General features: G+C 43.3%; 1 protein-coding gene across 2 annotated transcripts in view; it reads right to left on the reverse strand.

Annotated features, from left to right (window-relative positions):
• NHSL2 (NHS like 2) overlaps nucleotides 1–20,062 on the reverse strand; it is a 313,196-nt gene that overhangs the window by 166,914 nt on the left and 126,220 nt on the right. Inside the window, exon 2 of one of the 2 annotated variants that reach the window (XM_062184218.1) lies at nucleotides 7,700–7,768. The exons of the other annotated variant lie outside the window; for it this stretch is intronic. Within the exon in view, the coding sequence (XP_062040202.1) occupies nucleotides 7,700–7,768 (69 nt within the window). The remainder of the gene's footprint in view (nucleotides 1–7,699; nucleotides 7,769–20,062) is intronic. 2 annotated transcript variants of the gene reach the window in all.

Raw genomic sequence — 20,062 nt, forward strand, 5'->3', positions numbered from 1 at the left:
TAGAAGATCTCTGTCTGTCTCAGTCTCTCAAATAAATTGAAAATAAATAAAAAGACTGTGAGAAACATTTTTAAAAAGTTAGTGGAAAACTGAATTAATAGAAGTTAATTTTGCTGCAAAAACATTTGATATCCATGCCTATGAGGGGCTTGCAAAAGTTCACAGAATTGTGTATTATGAAAAACCTATGCATGGACTTAAAATTTTTTTGCACTGAAGTAAATTTGTGGTTTTTTAAAAGATTTATTTATTTATTTGAAAATCAGAGTTACAGAGAGAAGGAGAGGCAGAGAAAGAGAGAGAGAGGTTTTCCATCTTCTGGTTCACTCCCCAGATGGCTGCAATGGCCAGAGCTGCGCTGATCCAAAGCCAGGAGCCAGGAGCTTCCTCTGGGTCTCCCATGCAGGTGCAGGGGCGCAAGGACCCAGGCCATCCTCCACTGCTTTCCCAGGCTACAGCAGAGAGCTGGATCGGAAGTGGAGCAGCCAGGATTTGAACTAGTGCACATATGGGGTGCCAGCACTGCAGTCAGTGGCTTTGCCCACTATGCCACAGCGCCTGCCTCAAACTTGTGTTTTAATTTTATTTTTCCACAAATTTTTTGGATGTACTCCAATATATTATTGAACGAATAATCAAAACAACTGTAGAATTTCTGTAAAACAATGAAAAACAACTCAAAAAGTATAGGCAAAGTGTATAGACAAGCAACTCAGAAGGAGAATTATAAATGGCCAATAGATGTTTGAAAAGATGCTCAACCTCTGTTAAGAAAATAACTGCCAGATACCAGCTTTCACCCACCACGTTGACAACTACATGTTTAATGACATCAGGTATTTTCAAGGAGGTGAGCAAAACTGCTATTATACACTACAGGGTCCAGACCAGCCATCATGGGTAGCAGTTTGGCAATATCCATCAACATGTACAATGCATATCCTCTATTACCCGGCAACTACACTTCTTACCATCCATCCTAAAGAACCTCTTGCATGTGTACACAAATTTTACTGAATGGATGCTTACTGAAGTACTGCATTACCCGTCAGAATTTAGAAACAACCTAAGAATTCATTCAATAGGCACAGTAGGGCTAACATGGATAATGGTAATATTATCTACCAAAGAAAGCTAGACAAGGGTTGGGCATTATGGTGCAACAAGGTAAGCCACTACTTGGGATGCCCATATCCCATATGATCCAGCTTCTTACTAATGTGCCTGGGAGGCAGCAAAAGATGACTTAAGTACTTGGATCCTTGCCATCTATGTGAGAGACCCAGATGGAGTTCCAGGCTCCAGGCTTTGGCCTGGCCCAGCCCTGGCTCTTGCAGGCTATTTAGGGGGTGAACCAGCAGATGGAAGATCTCTCTCTCTCTCTCTCTCTCTGCCTCTCCCTCTCTATGTCACTCTGTCTTTCAAATCAATCACTCAATCAATCTTTTGAGAAAGCTAAAATAAAGGAGTTTGAAGGTTTTCACCATGAAAAAATGATAACTGTTTGAGGAGGCAGATACACTTAACCTGACTTGAACATTACACAATGTATACATGTATGGAAAGAGCACATGGTACTCTACAAACTTCTAATTTTTATGCATCACTTAAAACATAAAAAATTTAAAAGGGAGTCATCAATAGGTGAATAGTTAACTAAATTCTGAAAAAAGTCATATTCTACAAACTTATGTAACATTTTAAAAGAATAAGTTTGGACTTCTGCTTCTGGGAAGATATTGTAGAAATTTTTTTTTCCTGCTAAACTGCAATTAAAAACTCTGACCATTACACATAAAACAAACACAAGGAGCTGGTGTTGTGGCTCAGTGGGTTGATCTACTGCTTTCAGTGTTGGCATCCTACATCACAACACTGGTTGGAGTCTTTGCTACTCCACTTCCAATCCAGGTTCCTGTTAATAAACCTAGAAAAGCAGAAGATTTCCCAAGTACTGGGGCTCCTGCCACCCATGTGGGAGACCTGGATAGAGTTTTAGGCTCTGGACTTCAGCCTGTCATAACTCAGGTCTTTGGGGCCATTTGGGTAGCAAACCAGTGAGTGGATGATCTTTCTCTTGCTTTGTTTCTGCCTCTCTCTGTTGCTCTGCCTTTCAACTAAAAGAAAAAAAAATATTCTGCAAGGTAGAGAAAACAATTTCCACCAGCAAGAGACCTTGGGACTCATGGAACAACATTGTGGTACATTCCCTACATTTCTGTTATACCTCATACATCCCAGAGTTGAACCCGAAAAAGCCTGCAACCTGGAACCGCCAATGGGGACAGAAAAAAATGCCTGTTCTATTTTACCAAGACAGAAACTTTTAGATAATAAATTCTCTACTCCACTCAAGTATCACAGAGAAAACTGATTCCATTCCTTACCCCACAGGCAAAAGGAGAGTTGAAAATGCAGCCTTCTACCTTGCTAGGCTGTAACCAGGTTCCTCCAATTTCCACACTGGAGTGATGCTAGAGAATGCTCAGTGGGCACATGTAATAGGCCTACTAGACAGAATATCAGCAAAGACACATAAGAACTCAACTACACCCTCAACCCACAGAATCTAATATGACAGGTATAGAACACTCCGTCAAATAGAGTACCTATTCCTTTAAAGTGCTCATGGAACACAGACAATGTTAGATATAATTGAAATTAAATATAGCCTGGTGCTTTGGCGCTGTAGGCTAAGCCTATGCTTGCGGTGCCAGGATCCCATATGTGTGCCAATTCAAGTTCTGGCTGCTGCTCCTCTGATCCAGCTCTCTGCTATGGCCTGGAAAAGCAGTAGAAAATGGCCCAAGTCCTTGAGCTCCTGCAACTGCATGGGAGACCTGGAAGAAGCTCCTGGCTCCTGGCTTTGGATCATCCGAGCTCTGGCTGTTGCAGCCATTTGGGAAGTGAACCAGCAGATGGAAGATCTCTCTCTCTCTGCCTCTCCCTCTCTCTCTCTGTAACCCTGCCTCTCAAATAAATAAATAAATCTAAAAAAAAAAGAAATGAAAACAAACTCTATTCAGTAACTACAATAGAATCAAACTAGAAAACAATAACAGGGGCAGGCGCCGTGGCTCACTTGGTTAATCCTCCGCCTGTGGCATCGGCATCCCATATGGGTGCCGGGTTCTAGTCCCGGCTGCTCCTCTTCCAGTCCAGCTCTCTGCTGTGACCCGGAGGGCAGCGGAGTATGGCCCAAGTGCTTGGGCCCTGCACCCGCATGGGAGACCAGGAGGAAGCACCTGGCTCCTGGCTTCGGATTGGCGCAGCGCGCTGGCCATAGAGGCCATTTGGGGAGTGAACCAACGGAAAGAAAGACCTTTCTCTCTGTCTCTCTCTCTCACTAACTCTGCCTGTCAAAATAAAAAAAACAATAACAGAAAAAACCTGAAAAATAAACAACACACTTATAAATAACACATTTGCCAAAGACGAAATCACAAGAATGAGTTTAAAAATACATAGAATTGAATGAAAATGAAATTTGTGGGGTGCAACCGAAGCTGTGCTAAAAGTGAAATTTATATTTTCAAATGCTTACATTGGATAAAAAGGCTTCAAATCAATTATGTAAATTCCAACTTAGGAAATTAGAAGAAGAAAAGCAAAATAAAGCCAAGACAAACAGAAGGAAGAAAACAACAATAACTAGGAGCATAAACAATAGAGAAAATCAATGAAATGATGAGCTGGTGCTTTGAAAAGATCGATAAAATTGGCAAACCTCTACCAAGACTTACACAAATTATTAATATCAGAAACAAAATGAGTATCACTACAGATTCTTAAGATATAAAATGGATAATAAGGTAATACTGTGAATAACTCTATGTATTTTGATAACTTTAGTGAAGTGGACCAAGTTCTTGAAAAACAAACTCCTAAAATCTACCTAATATTAAATAGATGACTTTATTTATTTTTTAAAATATTTGCTTATTTATTTGAAAGTCAGAGTTACACACAAAAAGAAAGAGAGGCAGAGCAAGCGAAAGAGAGAGGTCTTCCATTTTCTGGTTCACTCCCCAATTGGCCACAACAGCCGGAGCTGTGCTGATCCAAGGCCAGGAGCCAGGAGCTTCTTCTGGGTCTCCCACGCGGGTGCAGGGGTCCAAGGTCTTGGGCCATCTCCTACTGCCTTCCCAGGCTATAGCAGAGATTGGAAGTGGAGCAGCCGGGACTTGAACTAACGCTCATATGGGATGCCAGCACTGAAGGTGGCAGCTTTACCCACTACTCCACAGTGTAGGCACCAATAGATGATTTTAATAACCATATAATTATTGATAAAACTGAATTTTTAATTTAAAAATTCCCCAAAAAGAAATTACTTTTGCTGGAGAATTCTACCAAATGTTTAAAGAATCCTGCACTAATTCTACAAATCAGTGCAATGCATCATATTAACATACCTATGAATAAAAGTCATAAAATCATATCAATTGATGCAGGAAAACATTTGTTAAAATTCAACACTCATTATGATAAATAAAAAAACCTGAGAAATAGGAATAGAACTTCCTCAACTTGATAAAGATCATCTACAAAACACTTATAGCTAACATTGAACTTAATAGTGAAAGACTGAATGCTTCTCCCCTCACATTAGGAACAAGGCAAAGATATCTGCTTTCATCACTCTTTCTCAACATAATGTTGGAAGTTTCAAGCAGTAAAAAAAGACAATAAAAGGAAGTAAATGACATACAGATTGTGAAGGAAGAAACAAAACTATTCCTATTTGGAGATGTCATGATAATCTATATAGAATCTATAAAACTAGAACTAATAAGTGAATTCAGCAAAGTTTCAAGATTCAAGCCAAAAAGCCACAACTAAATTATACTTCTATATACTAGCAATGAGCACACTGACACTGAAGTTAAAAATACAATACAATTTACAATTGCTCAGAAATTAAATATTTAATTATAAATATAAAACCACATGTACAGTGTTTGAATGCTGAAAACTATAAACTGCTGAAGAAAGAAATAAAACAAACCTAAATAAATGCAGAAGTATGCCATGTTCATGTATTAGAAGTCTCAACATGATAAAGATGTCAATTCCCCCCACATTTATATACACATTTAGCACGAAATTCCAGGAAGATATCAGAGCAATCTTCTAGAGGAAAACCTTCTCATTGATGAACACATCATCACCCAGATAAGCGACCTCAATGAATGGTGGCACTCAATAAAAGGCCACCTCTTCAGATGGTCCTGGCCCTTTGTGGCCCCTCTTGCTCTTGGTAGCCCTGAGTCTCAGTCCTTGTCTCGTAAGTCTTCTAACCTGATTCATTTTCTTTCATTTAGAGTCTATCAAGTTTCAAATGATCATGCTGATGGAACCTTGCACAGAAACCTTTTTTACCAGGGACCCTGGATAGGGAGAGGTGCCTGACTGCCATTCTTCAGCACAAAGCAGCCCGAGTGATTATTGCCCCTTTCACGAATAGCAGTTAGGGATATCTCTTCAGAGAGGGGATTGATAGGGACTAGGAACTCCAGGAATCCCTGGAAAGGAAAGAAAAACACAGGAGCGAAAAAACACATGGCCTAACTCTTCAGGATTCCTGAGAGAGAGGGAGCTAGGAGAAACACCTACACTGTAATCTCTGGATGTTGTTGAATCTGCCAAATGGATCTGACTGAGCACTCTGCACACTTCTGTGCAAAACAGTCTACTCAAATATCAATTCCCTGATTGGTTCATGTAGTATGTCTCAGCATATTCTTTCAGTTCCCTGATTGGTTCCTGTAGCATGCCTCATTAACATAGACTTTCAGTTATATGATTGGTTGTTATTCTACTCTCCTGATTGGCTCTTATCCTTGTCTTCTGATTGGTTATTATTCTAGCCCTCCCCTGATTGGTTAAATCCCACTCATTTTTCTTTTCTTTTCTTTTTTTTTTTTTTTGACAGGCAGAGTGGACAGTGAGAGAGAGACAGAGAGAAAGGTCCTCCTTTGCCGTTGGTTCACCCTCCAATGGCCGCCGCGGCTGGCGCGCTGCGGCCGGCGCACCGCGCTGATCTGATGGCAGGAGCCAGGTGCTTCTCCTGGTCTCCCATGGGGTGCAGGGCCCAAGCACTTGGGCCATCCTCCACGTCACTCCCTGGCCACAGCAGAGAGCTGGCCTGGAAGAGGGGCAACCGGGACAGAATCCGGCGCCCCAACCGGGACTAGAACCCGGTGTGCCGGCGCCGCAAGGCGGAGGATTAGCCTGTTAAGCCACGGCGCCGGCCTTAAATCCCACTCATTTTTCAGAAAGGGGCCAGTCAGAGAGAGCCACTTTCTGTAAAGAAGAACCAGCACTTGCAAGCTTCTGTGGCAATTCATCCTTTGCAGTCCCTCTCCTGACTGCCATGGCAGGAGGTTTCTCAGTTTTAATAAATATCACTTTGCTTACTGTCCCTATCTACATGGGAATTCTTCTTTGGTGTAAGACAAGAACTAAGATTGCCCTCATCATCCTGCAACAGAAAATCTTTCTCCCTCCCTCTGCCTCTCTCTATGTATCACTCTGCCTTACAAATCAATAAATGAATCTTTTAAAAACTTTAAGGAAAAAAAGAATGAGTTAGACTCACATGTCCTAACATAGAAAGGTTTCCAAGTCATATTGTTACATGAAAAAACTAAGTTGCTTATCAGTGTATATGGTGTAATAACATTAATTTTCAAGTACTCATATAAAACCAAACTATGTCTACACACAAAAAAAGCTTTGGAAGAGGGTGGGCATTCTACACTGATAACAGTGACTACCTCTGGTGGATTTTAATTGTAGCTAGATTGATTTTTTTCACAATGAGAACATTTTCATATGTTACTTGTATAAAAGAAATGTTACCCTGGGCACAACTGCAGTGTGCTAGGAATTCCAATCTGTTTTGCTTACCCTGATTTGACCTATCCCTGTTTCAACAACATTGTGGTTGAAGGACCCAGGTGACAGATCCCCTACCCTTGATCCTAAAGGAAATATACCTTGAGCCTCCTAATTTAGAAACGGACCCACTAACAACAAAGGCTAATTTTGAAGTATGGAAGTACAATTAAAATAACGCAGAAAGCTTAGCTTGCAGCGAAAGTTTCCATAAGGCTCAAGTTGACAAACTGGCATACAAGTTTCAATACTGGGGACCGCACAGGGATCTCTATGCTCCAACCAGAAAGCGTGGTAGCAGTTAAGCTTCTTTGGGGGAAAGTAAGGACATCCGTCATGACACCTTCACCCTGGGTGAGAGCAGACCCACTCTAGGGTGGTCCCAGAGAGTATATCCATGCAATCATTCACCATTTACTGAGCACCTAGTGTGTTCCAGGTACTGTTTTAGACACTGACATAGCAGTGAACAAAACAAAGTTCCTGCCCTCATTCCCCCTGTTCTAGTGGGACAACAGAAGAAAGATAAGATAAATAAATAATCTGTCAGGTAGTATAAAGTGCTATGAAGAAAAAACAGCATGGAAGGAAGGAGGATATGAAGTGCTGGGAGCTAAGGGTTGGAATTTCAGAAATGGTGGCCAGAGGAGGTCTCACTAAGATGGCAACATTTCAGAAGCAATCTGAAGGGAACGAGGGATCCAGCTATGAAGATATCCGGTTGTTCTGGACATTTTCCACTTCCCCCTCAAGATCTTCTCCACCCCCTTCACCCAGCTTTGTGTTTTGGCAGGCTGACCTGTATGGACTGCATCAACAAGATCCCTTGCCCTCTGGCTCCAGGTTAGGTTTGACCAGTGGGAAGCACCTGCAAGATGAGAAGGAAAAGGAAAGTGAGATTAGGGTATTCATCAGTTCTCAGTTCAGAGGCATCTTAATTTGGCTGCACTGATCTACCAAAGGTCACAGCTCCTGTTGGACAGCTCTCTTCATGCAGCATCCCTTCCCAGTTCCCCTTACCACTCTCTCCCAGGATATTCACTGATACACTGGGGAAAAGAACTCCTGAAAGGAGGCAAAAACAAAGCACCAATGTGCACGGCAAGCTTGAAGAATGATCAGGAGGCTGAGGCTGGTGTTGTGGCACAGAGAGTAAAGCTGCTGCCTATAATGCTGACATCCCATATGGACACCAATTTGTGTCCTGGCTGTTCCAGTTTTGATCCAACTCCCTGCTAATGGCCTGAGAAAAGCAAATAAATAAAGAATCTTTTAAGAAGAACAATCTCGTTCTACTAAAGTGACCAGAGCACCAGCTCAAACACATGACTATGTTACTGGATGCCAATGAAATTTATGTTATTCAATGAGATTTCAGAAGGCCTTGTATGCAGCATGGTAACCCTAGCACCTTACCACTTGTATGGGACATTTAACTCTAGGCCAAAGGTCCAACACAAAGTGTTTCTAGACTCTGCACAAATCCAGAAAATTATCATCATACTTTTTCTATCTAACCTATTCCACCATTCTATGGGTTGGTGCTGGTTTCATTTTGTCCCCTACTCTGGACCTCTGATAGGCTCCAGCCACCCTATATCCATGGGCTCCTCTTCAAGCTGGCTTAACCGTGTCACATAAGAATTCCAGGAAGCACAGTCTACAACCTGCTGTGTCCTCTGCTCACCATCACTCACAGGCTGATGGCAACAGACAGGACACAGCCATCAGGGACATGGGTAACAGAGGCAGTCAGGACAGAGTGTGGGCAACACCTCAAAGGTACCACTAATTTGATAAGGATTTTTACATGTGCCTGAGAGAGCAAGCAGCCATCAACCACACACAGATCACTGAGAGGGAAGAGAAAACCAAAAATGTGGCTCCATTGGCTAAAAGCTAGAAGTATCTTCTGGGAACAAAAGCACCCTGGCATTTTTTTCATGCATCCTGTTGATTCTCAGGATAAGGCTTGTTGCTTCATATTCCTGGACTCCCTGGGAAAAGACACCCAGCTGCAAAATGGAGAAGAGCACATGATTCAGAGGGCTCATTCCAAAGCCAGAAAAAACGGATGGTATTTTGTTTATGTTCAAAGAAATCAATCTGAAGAGATCAGCCCTACAGCCAAAGTCAGCAAGACTGGAGAGCAAATAGCTGCCAACCTCTGAGTCCTGGCCCACTCATCAAAGGAAGGGGATGACCTGCATTGGAATCCTGCAGCTGAGGCTTTCAAGCTGTGTTGCCCTTGGGTAAGATTTGTAATCCTCCTAAAGCCTCAATCTTCTTATCTGTGAAATAGGGGTAATACCTCACAGAGTTGCAGTAAAGATCAAATGAGTTGTTGGTAACAAACGTGTCTGGTACAACCCCTGAGATACTAGCTGCTCAAAACACACCAGTTCTGTTCTCATGTCCAGAGTTCTTTCGCAAGATCCAGGCCCATGGTGTGGGCAACTATGGGGCTCCAGTGACCACTGGTGTCCTTAAGATCTCTTTCAGGAATTCTCTAGCTCTTACATGCCAATGCCGTTTTCTGCACTTTCCTAAAAGGGTGTCCTGTATAACTGCATTTGATCCCCGTAGGACATGGTTCCATGCACAGCTTAGTACCAAAGGGCACTAATACCCATTAATTAACTGTGCATACAACTAATCTGGCAAAGCAGCTGCTTTCACTTCCAGAATCCCACAACTTTTCTTTTTCCATTAAAGATTTTCTTTATTTATTTAAGAGGTAGAATTACAGCTAGAGGAAGAGACAGAGAGAAGTCTTCCATCCACTGGTTCACTTCTCAAATGGCCTCAATTACTGGAGCAGGGCCGATCTGAAGCCAGGAGCCAGGAGCTTCCTCCAGGTCTCCCAGGTGGGCGCAAGGGCCCAAGCACTTGGGCCATCTTCTACTGCTTACTCAGGCTATAAACAGAGAGCTGGACTGGAAGAGGAGCAGCTGGGACATGAACAGGAGCCCATAGGGGATGCTAGCGCTGCAGGTGCAGGCCCAGCCTACTATGCCACAGCGCCCTGCCCTGCCCCCTCCCCATATTTTCTTATTTTACTCCAGGTTACATGAATCCCTTATGTATTGTGAATGCAGGCCTTTGCTCTCATCTCTTTTAACGCCATCCTCTCAGGCTCTCCTCTCTTCTCCATACTGTACCTTCCTCCTGTGCCTTGCCTTGGTTCTCCATCTGTTCCTTCTTTTCCTTTGCTTTTCCATAAACCCTCATTCAAATACAATACTTTGGAGGGAGGGAGCAGTGAAGAAGAGGTCAAGCAGATCTTGACCTTGGGAAAATCATCTTACTTCTTTGCACTGTCTCAGTAGCTCCCACCCACTTTCCCATTCATTGTCACTGGGCTGTGAAAGGGGATTGCATAGTCGAAGGTATATGGCATTTACCTTCAGAGAGTTCATTGCCTAGTGAGGGAGACATTAGGAGATGAAGAGCTGGAGGGAGGGGTGCACACAAGATGGGAAAACATCTACTTGCCTCTGGAAGGTCAGAGAAAGTGTTACAAGAGAGAGGAGACTTACACTAGACCTTCAAGCCTGAGCGACATTTTTCAAATGGAGAGAGGGTCACAGGGCATCTGAGGGGTGGAGATGGCATGGAGGAGAGCAGGGCAGTGTGTCATGGGGGCTCTGTGTAGCCAGACTGTGAAGTCTGGGAGATAGACAATGTGCTTTGAAACGGGAATCTGGAACCAGCTTACCCAGGGTGTGCTAGGTTCATGGAAAGCTAGGCCACAGGTGGTTAGAATTTAAGGCTAAACAGTTAGGACTTTGGAATGTTGGGAAGGAACATAATGAAAGCCATGTTTTAAGAAGGTAATTGTAGGGGCCGGCGCTGTGGCGCAGCGGGTAAAGCCGCTGCCTACAGTGCCGGCATCCCATGTGGGCACCAGTTCGAGTCCCAGCTGCTCCACTTCTGATCCACCTCTCTGCTATGGTCTGGGAAAGCAGTAGACGATGGCCCAAGTCCTTGGGGCCCTGCACCCACGTGGGAGACCCCGAAGAAGCTCCTGGCTCCTGGCTTCAGATCGGCCCAGCTCTGGCTGCTGCAGCCATCTGGGGAGTGAACTAGCGGATGGAAGACCTCTCTCTTTGTCTCTACCTCTCTCTCTCTGGCTTTCCTTCTCTCTCAATGTAACTCTTACATTCAACAAATAAATAAATCTTTTTAAAAAGAAGGTAATTTTAGAATATAGAGAAACTTGGAGAAGAAAGGAGGCCAGTTAGGCATGTTTTGCAATGGCCCTGACATACACTGAGGTCCCAAAGGAGGGTACTGACAATGGGAATAGAAATGAGGGGGCAGATAAGAGCTATTACTGGGACTGAGTTCTTATAAAGCTTAAAGTCTGGCCTTTTTCCTGGATGTACTCTATCTTTCCCCATACCTTCTCTCTTGAAAATGGGATCAGAATCTCAAGTTTAACTCCCACCTCAATGTGGACTAATCCCAAATCTTTGAGACCTGGCTTCCCATATGCCCTGGGACCAGATTCTAACTGTTTTCTGTGCATTTCAAGTATACACCTCATTAGCATGTCCAGAGTTACCTGCCCTCAACTCTACTGCATTTAGACAGAACTATGTATCTCAGCTACACTGTGGGCTTCCAGGACCTACCTAACCCAGCAACTGAAGGGGCATTTTACACCTTTTTAGGGAAAACAGGATCTCTTCATTCTAAATCACCAACTTACATATGATTATAGAGGAATATAGAGAACACACACACATTTTTGGGATGACCTTCCTTTGCTCTCGTTGTTAAGTTCCTCAGAAGTGGCCCCCACCAGATGTGAATTTCTCCCATCTCCTGGAAGTATCTAGAAACGTGTAGAGGCATTTCTGGTTATCACATGGCTTCAGCTAGCACTAGCATTTAAGGTCAAGGAGTCAGGATGTTAAACATCCTGTCGCATACCACAAAGTTCCACACTGAAAAGAATTGTATCACTCCAAGTGCCAAATAGCCACACCCTTTATCCACATTTTTGTTTTATGCAGTTTTGGTTACCCATGATCAACAGCAGTCCAAAAATATTACATGGAAAATTCCAGAAAGAAACAATTCATAAACTTTAAATAATTTCCACTATACTGTGATGTTATAATTGTTCTATTTTATCATTATTATATATTGTTGTTAATCTCTTATGGTGCCTATTTTATAGATGACATTTTATCATAGATAGTTACTGTATAGGAAAAAAATAGCAGGATACAAGGAAACTTTTAAAAGTTCATGGAAAACGGAATTAAAAGGTAAGCTTATTTTGGTGTAAAATATTTTGGGATCCATGCACAGTTTTTAATAATATGCATTTTCCACAAAATTTTTGAAATGTCCTCATGTGTATGGCTCAGTACTGTCTGGGGCTTCAGGGAGCTACTGGGGGTCTTGCGACATATCCCCCACAGAAAAGGGGAGCATTGTTTTCTCACTGGTAAGCACTGTGATCACGAGAAACTAAATTTTGTTCTCTACTGTGCAGAATGCACAGTGCATGATGTGCAGTTTGCTTTGCTAAATTAATAAATCCACTCAACCATCCATACCTATTGAGCATTACTCTTGGTGCTAGGGATAGAGACATGGTCAAGACTTGAGCAGTGCAAGGGGCAAAGGTCATTCTGAGATGGAGGCTAAATGTCTGGAATGCCTCATTGCCCATGACTACTGAGGGGGCCTCTTCCTAGCAAGGGGAACTGACACAGTAATGGCTGAATCAAAAATCCATTCATTTGTTCAATCGACACTTCAACAACATGCAAAGCTTTCCGTGGCACTTTCTCATACATTGTCCTGCTGGGGTTGGGTTGGGAGGAGAGGAAGGTTGGGATGGGGGCTGGAAACAGAGTTGAGGTCTGAGAGGTTCTTGCCCGGTTCAGGGACTGAGCAGACAGGCCCAATCAGACAGTCTCCTGGGACTGGGGCGGGGGGGATCTGGTGTGAATGGAAATATGCACCACATGGCCTGAATTGCAGGGCCAGCCTCGGGCTCCCACAGCCCCGAACACTTCCAGATGGATTTATTTATAACTCCCAAGCCAGAGGCAGCGCTCAGCCCCTTTTCCTTATTCCCCTCCCCACTCCTGGAGCAAGGCTTGGCCGCCCTTCTCCACTCCGGAAACCAGCGGGAGACAGGGAATGTACAGCTGCTGAGCCACAGCCACAGCCTGGGCTTTTGGTCACTGCCCTGTTCCCTAGGTGGCAACAGCAGCTTACAGTGTGGGTATACCCACGGAGCCTGCCCACATTGCTGCCAGCCTGGCCCATCTGGGTTTTCACAGGATAGTTGCTAAGTGGGTTGTGCCAGCCAAACACATTCATTCGTGCCAGTCTCCGTTCCAGACCTACCTCCACTTCATAAAGCTACAGTCACACCCATGTCTTCATTCATCTCCGTGACATTCTGAGCTCCTGCCTCTCTACCTTCTCCCATAGGATACTGCTTCTCAGTGTATGATGGGATGCCAGAGGATTTGGAGGACTCTGATATTTTGCAGTTCAGGAAGAAGCAGCTCAGAGAGGGTGAGTAACTTGCCCAAAGTCACATTGCAGATGAAAGCGCAAGGACAAAAATTGAAGGCCCAAGCTCTGTTCCTGATACTAGTATCTCTTAAACCTCAGTTTCCTTGCATGTGAAGTGGGACTAATGCCTGTGATGTGCTATGGTTAGAAGTGTCAGTTCTGGGGGCCAACATTGAGGCACAGTGTATAAAGCTGCTGCCCGCAATGCTGGCATCCCATGTGGGCGCCAGTTTGTGTCCTAGCTGCTCCACTTCTGATCCAGCTCTTGCTACTGGCCTAGGAAAAGCAGAAGATGGCCCATGTGTTTGGGCCCCTGCACCCACATGGAAGACCCAGATGGATGAAGCTCCTGGCTCCTGGCTTCGGCCTGGCTCAGCCCTGGCCATTGCGACCAGCTGGGGAGTGAACCAGCAGATGGAAGACCTCTCTCTCTTCTTTCCCTCTCTCTGTAACTCTGATTTTCAAATAAATAAATCTTTTTTTTTTAAAAAAAAAGTCAGCTCAAAAAAAAAAAAAGTGTCCGCTCTGTAGTTGCTCTGGATGGAACACATGGCTGTTCTGTCATTTACTGGCTAGGTGACCTTCAACAATCTTCCTCTACTAACTCAAGCTCTTGATCTTTCTTTTTAGGACTAAAGAGATAATTAATAGAAATGGCTTAGCATGGTGTCTGGCGGAAAGGTGTCTGGCTGATAGGTTATGACCATGGATTGTTCGGTTGCACTGTTATAGTGCTTACAGCTCCCATCTCTTGAAATATGGGCCAGGCCCCATGAAAATATTCCCTGGGACTCCTCACACATGGAGGAGTAAACCTGAATTCAGAGAGACTAAGTGACTTACTTGCCTAAGGCCATACTTGTAGGACTACAGGAAGGACTTGAGCTCAGTTACCTGTGATTCTGAGGCTATGGATTCCACGGTTTCCTTAGAGCCTGAAAAGGATAAAACGTTCCCTACTGATTCTCTGTTCTGCCTCCCCCATTATCACCTTGCCCCACCTTCCTCATTGAGGTCTGGCCCAGGAACTTTCCCCTTTCCAGAAGCTGAGCCCACCTAATTGAACTAGGCATTTCGGTGGCTCCAACCAGGGCCTGTGGACACATCAAGCCCAGAGGAACCTGGTGGTCCTAGGGCTGAAGCTTTCCCACCTCTTTCCTCTCCTACCCATGGTTATAACCAGTGGTGGCTGGAGAGTCAGGGTGGCAAAGAAAGTCAACAAAGGTTCTAGAGTGGCACTTCTTGATGCACCGTTCTCTACTTCCTATAGATCGCCTAAGCCCACAAAGTTGCTCAGAATCCAAGTCTGGCACACCCAACTCTGCATCCAAGGGTCCAGACACATCTTCCTGCGGCTGTTCAGTAACACATGACACCACATTTCTGCCCTAGTGGGAGTCTTTGGCATTCACACATTCCTTTCTGCTTGCTGCTGCACAATGAAACATGCGCCATTCTCCATTTTCCCCATCTCACACCACCAGTCAGTAGCTGACAGCCTGAGGGAATGCCACAGCTTCTGTGCACACATGAGTAAGGGAACTGGCCGGCACTTCTGTCAACTGAACGTGACTCACCTTCAGGGCTCCAAAGCCCATCAGTAATTAGGCTCAATCTATGTTTCCCTCATCTTGTGGGCCAGAGATCTCACAGCAAAAATTAAAAGAAAAATTAGAAAGGAAGGGGAAGGGAGGGTGGGTGGGTTCTTAAACATGAAATCCGTTCCTGTTAAATAGACAGATAGATAGATAGCTAAATCATACAGCTATTTGATAGATTCCCAGCACAAAATGAGCATGTAATAAATGCGCAATCTCTAGCCAAACAAAACAACTTTCAGAGTTTGTGGACAAACTTTTCTAGAGGGCCCCAGAGACAGTTACTCTCTGCTTCTAGCATTAACTCTTAGAAAATTTTTTCACCTAACAAAGATTTTTTCCTTATCATAGAGACTATAAGATCTACAGCTCCAGCTACCCATACTGTATGAAGGTACTTCAAAAAGTTTACAGAAAACAAGGGCAGGCATTTGGCCTAGCAGTTAAGACACCTGTTGGGATGCCTGCATATATCAAAGGACCTGGGTACCAGTTCGGGCTCTGCTCCTGTTTCCAGGTTCCTGATGATGAGCAGCCAGGGGGAGGGAGCAGCAGGTGATGGCTCAAGCACTTGGGTTCCAGCACTGAGTACCTGGCTTCAGGTTTCCCTGGCCATTTACAGGTAATTGAAGAGTAAACCAGCAGATAAAAAAATGATGCATGGATTTCAATTTTTTTTGCATCAAAATAAATTTATCTTTCATTCCATTTTCCACAAATTTTTTTGAAATACAATATATACTACGGGTAAGTAAAAGAGACATGAAGAAGTGGTGAGGCCTCTCCCTTAACTTTGAATACTTTACCCTCACACCCTCCACACCCCAAACTGCTATTTGTGACTTTTCCATAATAGTAGAAGATACATTTGTCAAAATCAGTGCTACCAACAATAAGGGTTGGTCCTGACCTTTTTATTACTTTTTCAGTAAAATCACACTTGCAAGTATCCACCTTAGATGCATTCAGGGAAGGACACAAATGCATTGGGCTGGTATGGTCTGGAAAACTTTCCTCAAGGTGAGGGTTCCAGACTGGCCTCCAAAGTATGTGTGTGAATTTGAAAGGCAGAAGGGAGGGATTTTTGGCAAGGTCAAAGGCAGAGACCAGAATGTTGTAGTAGAAGCCAGAAGGCCCTATGGTCTGGCTGTTCTGAAGGCTACTCGTGGGGAGGGGTAACTTCCAGTCAGTGGGTTGATTTCAGTGGAGGAGGTTTCTTGTGACTAGAATTAGGGAGCTCAGTGAAGAGAAAACAAGGGAAGATGAAAAGCTACTACCTAGTGTGATTCTGAAAAGGCAGAGAGGACAATTAAACACAGACAGACCAATGTCTCATTGGCAGGAGTGGGAAAAGGACTTTTCTGGAATAAGCTGATGTCAAGTTCTATGAGAATAGCTAATAAATAATGTCCAGTCCTGGCTGGTGACTAGAAACAAGTCCGTAAGGTAGAGATGGATAAACCACCAAATAATGAAACCTGCCATGTTGGAAAGGAGGGCTCCAGCACTGTACAAGTATCAGGGAAAGGAAGAAATGAAGAGGCACGTTTCAAAAAGTGAGAAGTCCACAAAGAACTTGGCAAGTATTGTTAAAACACTTTAGTAAGAGCATAGGTAAATTATGTGTCTAAGATTAAGATGAAAGTGACACAGCTAGGCAAGGAGGTAGTGAACAAAGGAGCTGATAGATTGCCGGCAGTCTCTTTGCCAGAGCCTCGCATGGCTGAAATCCCACTCACACCTGCTCCATGCCAATCCAGCATGTCCGCATGCTCACTTCCCCATGATGCAGCTGAGCCTCACTCTCCCATTATGCATAAGAGGCTATGATATCCACATGTATGCAGCTCCACATGGAAATGCCATGAAATCTTCCCAGAGATCACCATTTGCACTGAAGCTCTTCCCAAACTCTGTCCTATTTGTATATGCAATTAGGAAACCACCCCCTCTCTGATAAAGAGGCAACCCAAACTTGGGTGGGGGCAGACACCATCCTCTCCCCATGGAGAGAGGCTGCCTGCATTCACTTTTGAATGTTTACCATCCCTTCAATCGCCTCAAATAAGTCCTTCTCCCATTCTTGCACCTTATGTATGTCTCTGCTTTGAATTCTTCTATCATGCTGAGACAAGAACTTGGAATAAATACAGCCAGGGAAAATCCTATTTCCAACAACACAATCCCCCACAGGACTAGCAGAAAAACTGAAAAAAAGGCATCTTAGCCCAAGGGACTAAAGAAAATGTCAGGGTGAATTATGCGGGTCCCACATTGGATTATGTAACCACTAAAACAAGAGACAAGATGGTAAAGGGTCATGGAAAAAGCACAAGTGTGGTGGACAGAGTTCTAGCTCCCCAGATAGGATACATGGCAGATCTTTAATCCTGAAATCTGTGAACGTGTTGGATTACATGGCAAACAGGGCCTCAGGTTTGCAGATGGAATTAAGGTTACTAATCAGCTGACTTCATTGAGATGGGGGAGATTCTCCCAGATTACCCGGGTGATTTCATTACAAGAGTCCATATAAAATTAAAGAGGGAGGCAGGCAAGTCAGAGAAGAAGACGTAATGATATGAGCATTGTCAGAAGGATGGGATGCGAAAGACAAGGAGTGAAAGTGGCCTCTAGAAGCTGAGAGAGACAGGAAATTGGCTTCTTCTTCAGAGCTCTTAGAGAGCATACATCCTTGCAAACACCTTGATTTCAGTCCAGGGAGACCCATTTTGGACTTCAGATTTTCAGAACTCTCAGATAATACATTTTCCTTGCTTTAAGCCACTAAATTTGGGGTAATTGTTACAGCAGCAATAGGATGATAATACAACTAGCATTGCAGTTGGATGTAGTGATTAATCTTGGCTCACCCTGTACCAATTACCTGATCTTAAAGTAGTCATTTGACCTCTCTGGGTCTCGATATCCTCACCTGTAAAATGAATATCATTATACCCTCACTTCATGTAGCTGAGCTAAAAAGTTAACTGAGGTGATGAACAAAGGGGATGACATGGCCTGGTACAGAGCAGATGATGGGCAATGTTCTTTCCTTTTTTGCATTTGATGAAATTACAATGAATACTTACAAGCGTAAGTGTTCTGGTAAATGTTTAGCAACAATCTCTCAAAATTGCATGCATATATTACATATACATAACTTTATTATAAACTTACCTATGTAGGAATGCAAAGTCCGCAATTTACAAATAACAATAAAATCTATAAGCAGCCAACTGATTCTCACATCCTACTTTCACTGATTGTACTGAACTCTCATTTAATATGGTTGCAATAGAAAGTGACTGCAGTTCCTATATGACTGGAGATAATTTGTGCTTCTGTTAAGAAGCAAGAAGCAAGTGAAACCATGAAGAAGTGTTGGAACTTGACTAATTTTTGTGTTATTCATGAAGTAACAGCAATAGGCATGATACACTTTTAGGTTTAATGTAAATTTACATTAGATTACATTAAATCATTATTTCTCCATTTCCTTGTTTAGAGTATTTTGTACAAAATGATAATCCAAGCCCCGATTTGTAACATTTTTGAGTTTCCATAATGTAGATACTCTCACCTTGGCCCATTTCAAGCTACCAAGGAAATTTCACTCAATGTGGACTGGGAAACATGCAGAATAACAGAACATTCAGATGCAAGAGGTGAGAATAAGCTCATGACCATAGATTGCAGTGAAATTTAGTAAAGGAGTTAGGAAGTTTTGTTTTATTATAGTTTGCTTAATTGTAGATTTATATAATTTAATTTTTTGTTTAATTGTTAATTTTTAAAAAAGATTTATTTATTTATTTGAAAGTCAGAGTTACACAGAGAGAGGAGACACAGAGAGGAGAGAGAGAGAGATCTTCCAACAGATGGTTAACTCCCCAGATGGCTGCAGTGGCCGGAGCTGTGCTGATCGGAAGCCAGGAGCCAGGAGCTTCTTCCAGGTCTCCCATGTGGGTGCAGGGGCCCAAGGACTTGGGCCATTTTCCACTGCTTTCCCGGGCCATAGCAGAGAGCTAGACAGGAAGTGGAGCAGCCGGGTCTCGAACCGGTGCCCATATGGGATGCTGGCGCTTTAGGCCAGGGCGTTAACCCACTGCACCACAGCACCGGCCCCTTAACTGTTAATTTTTTATTTGGGGACAATTTTAGATTTACAGAAGAGTAGTAGAAACAGTACAGAGAGTTCCCAGCTTCCCTCTTTACCCAGCTTCCTCCTACTTGATATCTTACATAATCACAAAAACATTTATCAAAAGTAAGAAACTAACCTTGCTACATTATTAACTAAAGCACTAAATTTATTTGATTTCACCAGATTTTCTACTAAAGAACTTTTTTTTCTGTTCTAGGATTCAATCCAGGATCCCATATTGCATTTGTTTGGTCATTTATTTTCTAGAATGTCCTTCAATTTTGGCTTGTCTTCTGTTTTCTCATATAATTTAATTTTTAATGATGGGTGCGTTTAACAATTGGATTTCAAATTTCCTAAATATTTAACAGTTGGCTCCTGCAAACCTCTACAAACTGGCTCCAGCACATCACTCTAAGCAAAATTGACACTATTCCCCCATTAATTCAACAAATATTTATTGAGCGCCCTCTAGGGGCTAGTCCTGCGGATATGGAGATGACCAAAACACAGACCTTGTCACTGAGAAAAATCACAGGTTATGAGAGGTGACCAGACAGTAGCAAGCAATGTGCGTAGAGCAATCACGGCCTATATCGAGTGATTATAGAGCTCTGGAGCAATCAGAGGTGGGAAAGATCAACTGTGCCTGAGGCAGTCAAGGAAGGCTTCAAAGAGGAATGTACAGGATAAGCCAAGTGTGCCCCAGGTGGGACGCAAAGGAAGTTGAGGGAGGCCTGTCATATAAGACAATGTGTGAGCTCAGTGTTGATGCATGAATGGGAATGAGCCAGCCAGTTGGAGGGGCTTAAGGAACAATCGTCATCCATTTATTCCTTCACTCAATAAGCATTTATTAGGTGTTGGT

The sequence above is a fragment of the Lepus europaeus genome, chromosome X (assembly GCF_033115175.1).
Source record: "Lepus europaeus isolate LE1 chromosome X, mLepTim1.pri, whole genome shotgun sequence".
Classification (NCBI taxonomy): domain Eukaryota; kingdom Metazoa; phylum Chordata; class Mammalia; order Lagomorpha; family Leporidae; genus Lepus; species Lepus europaeus.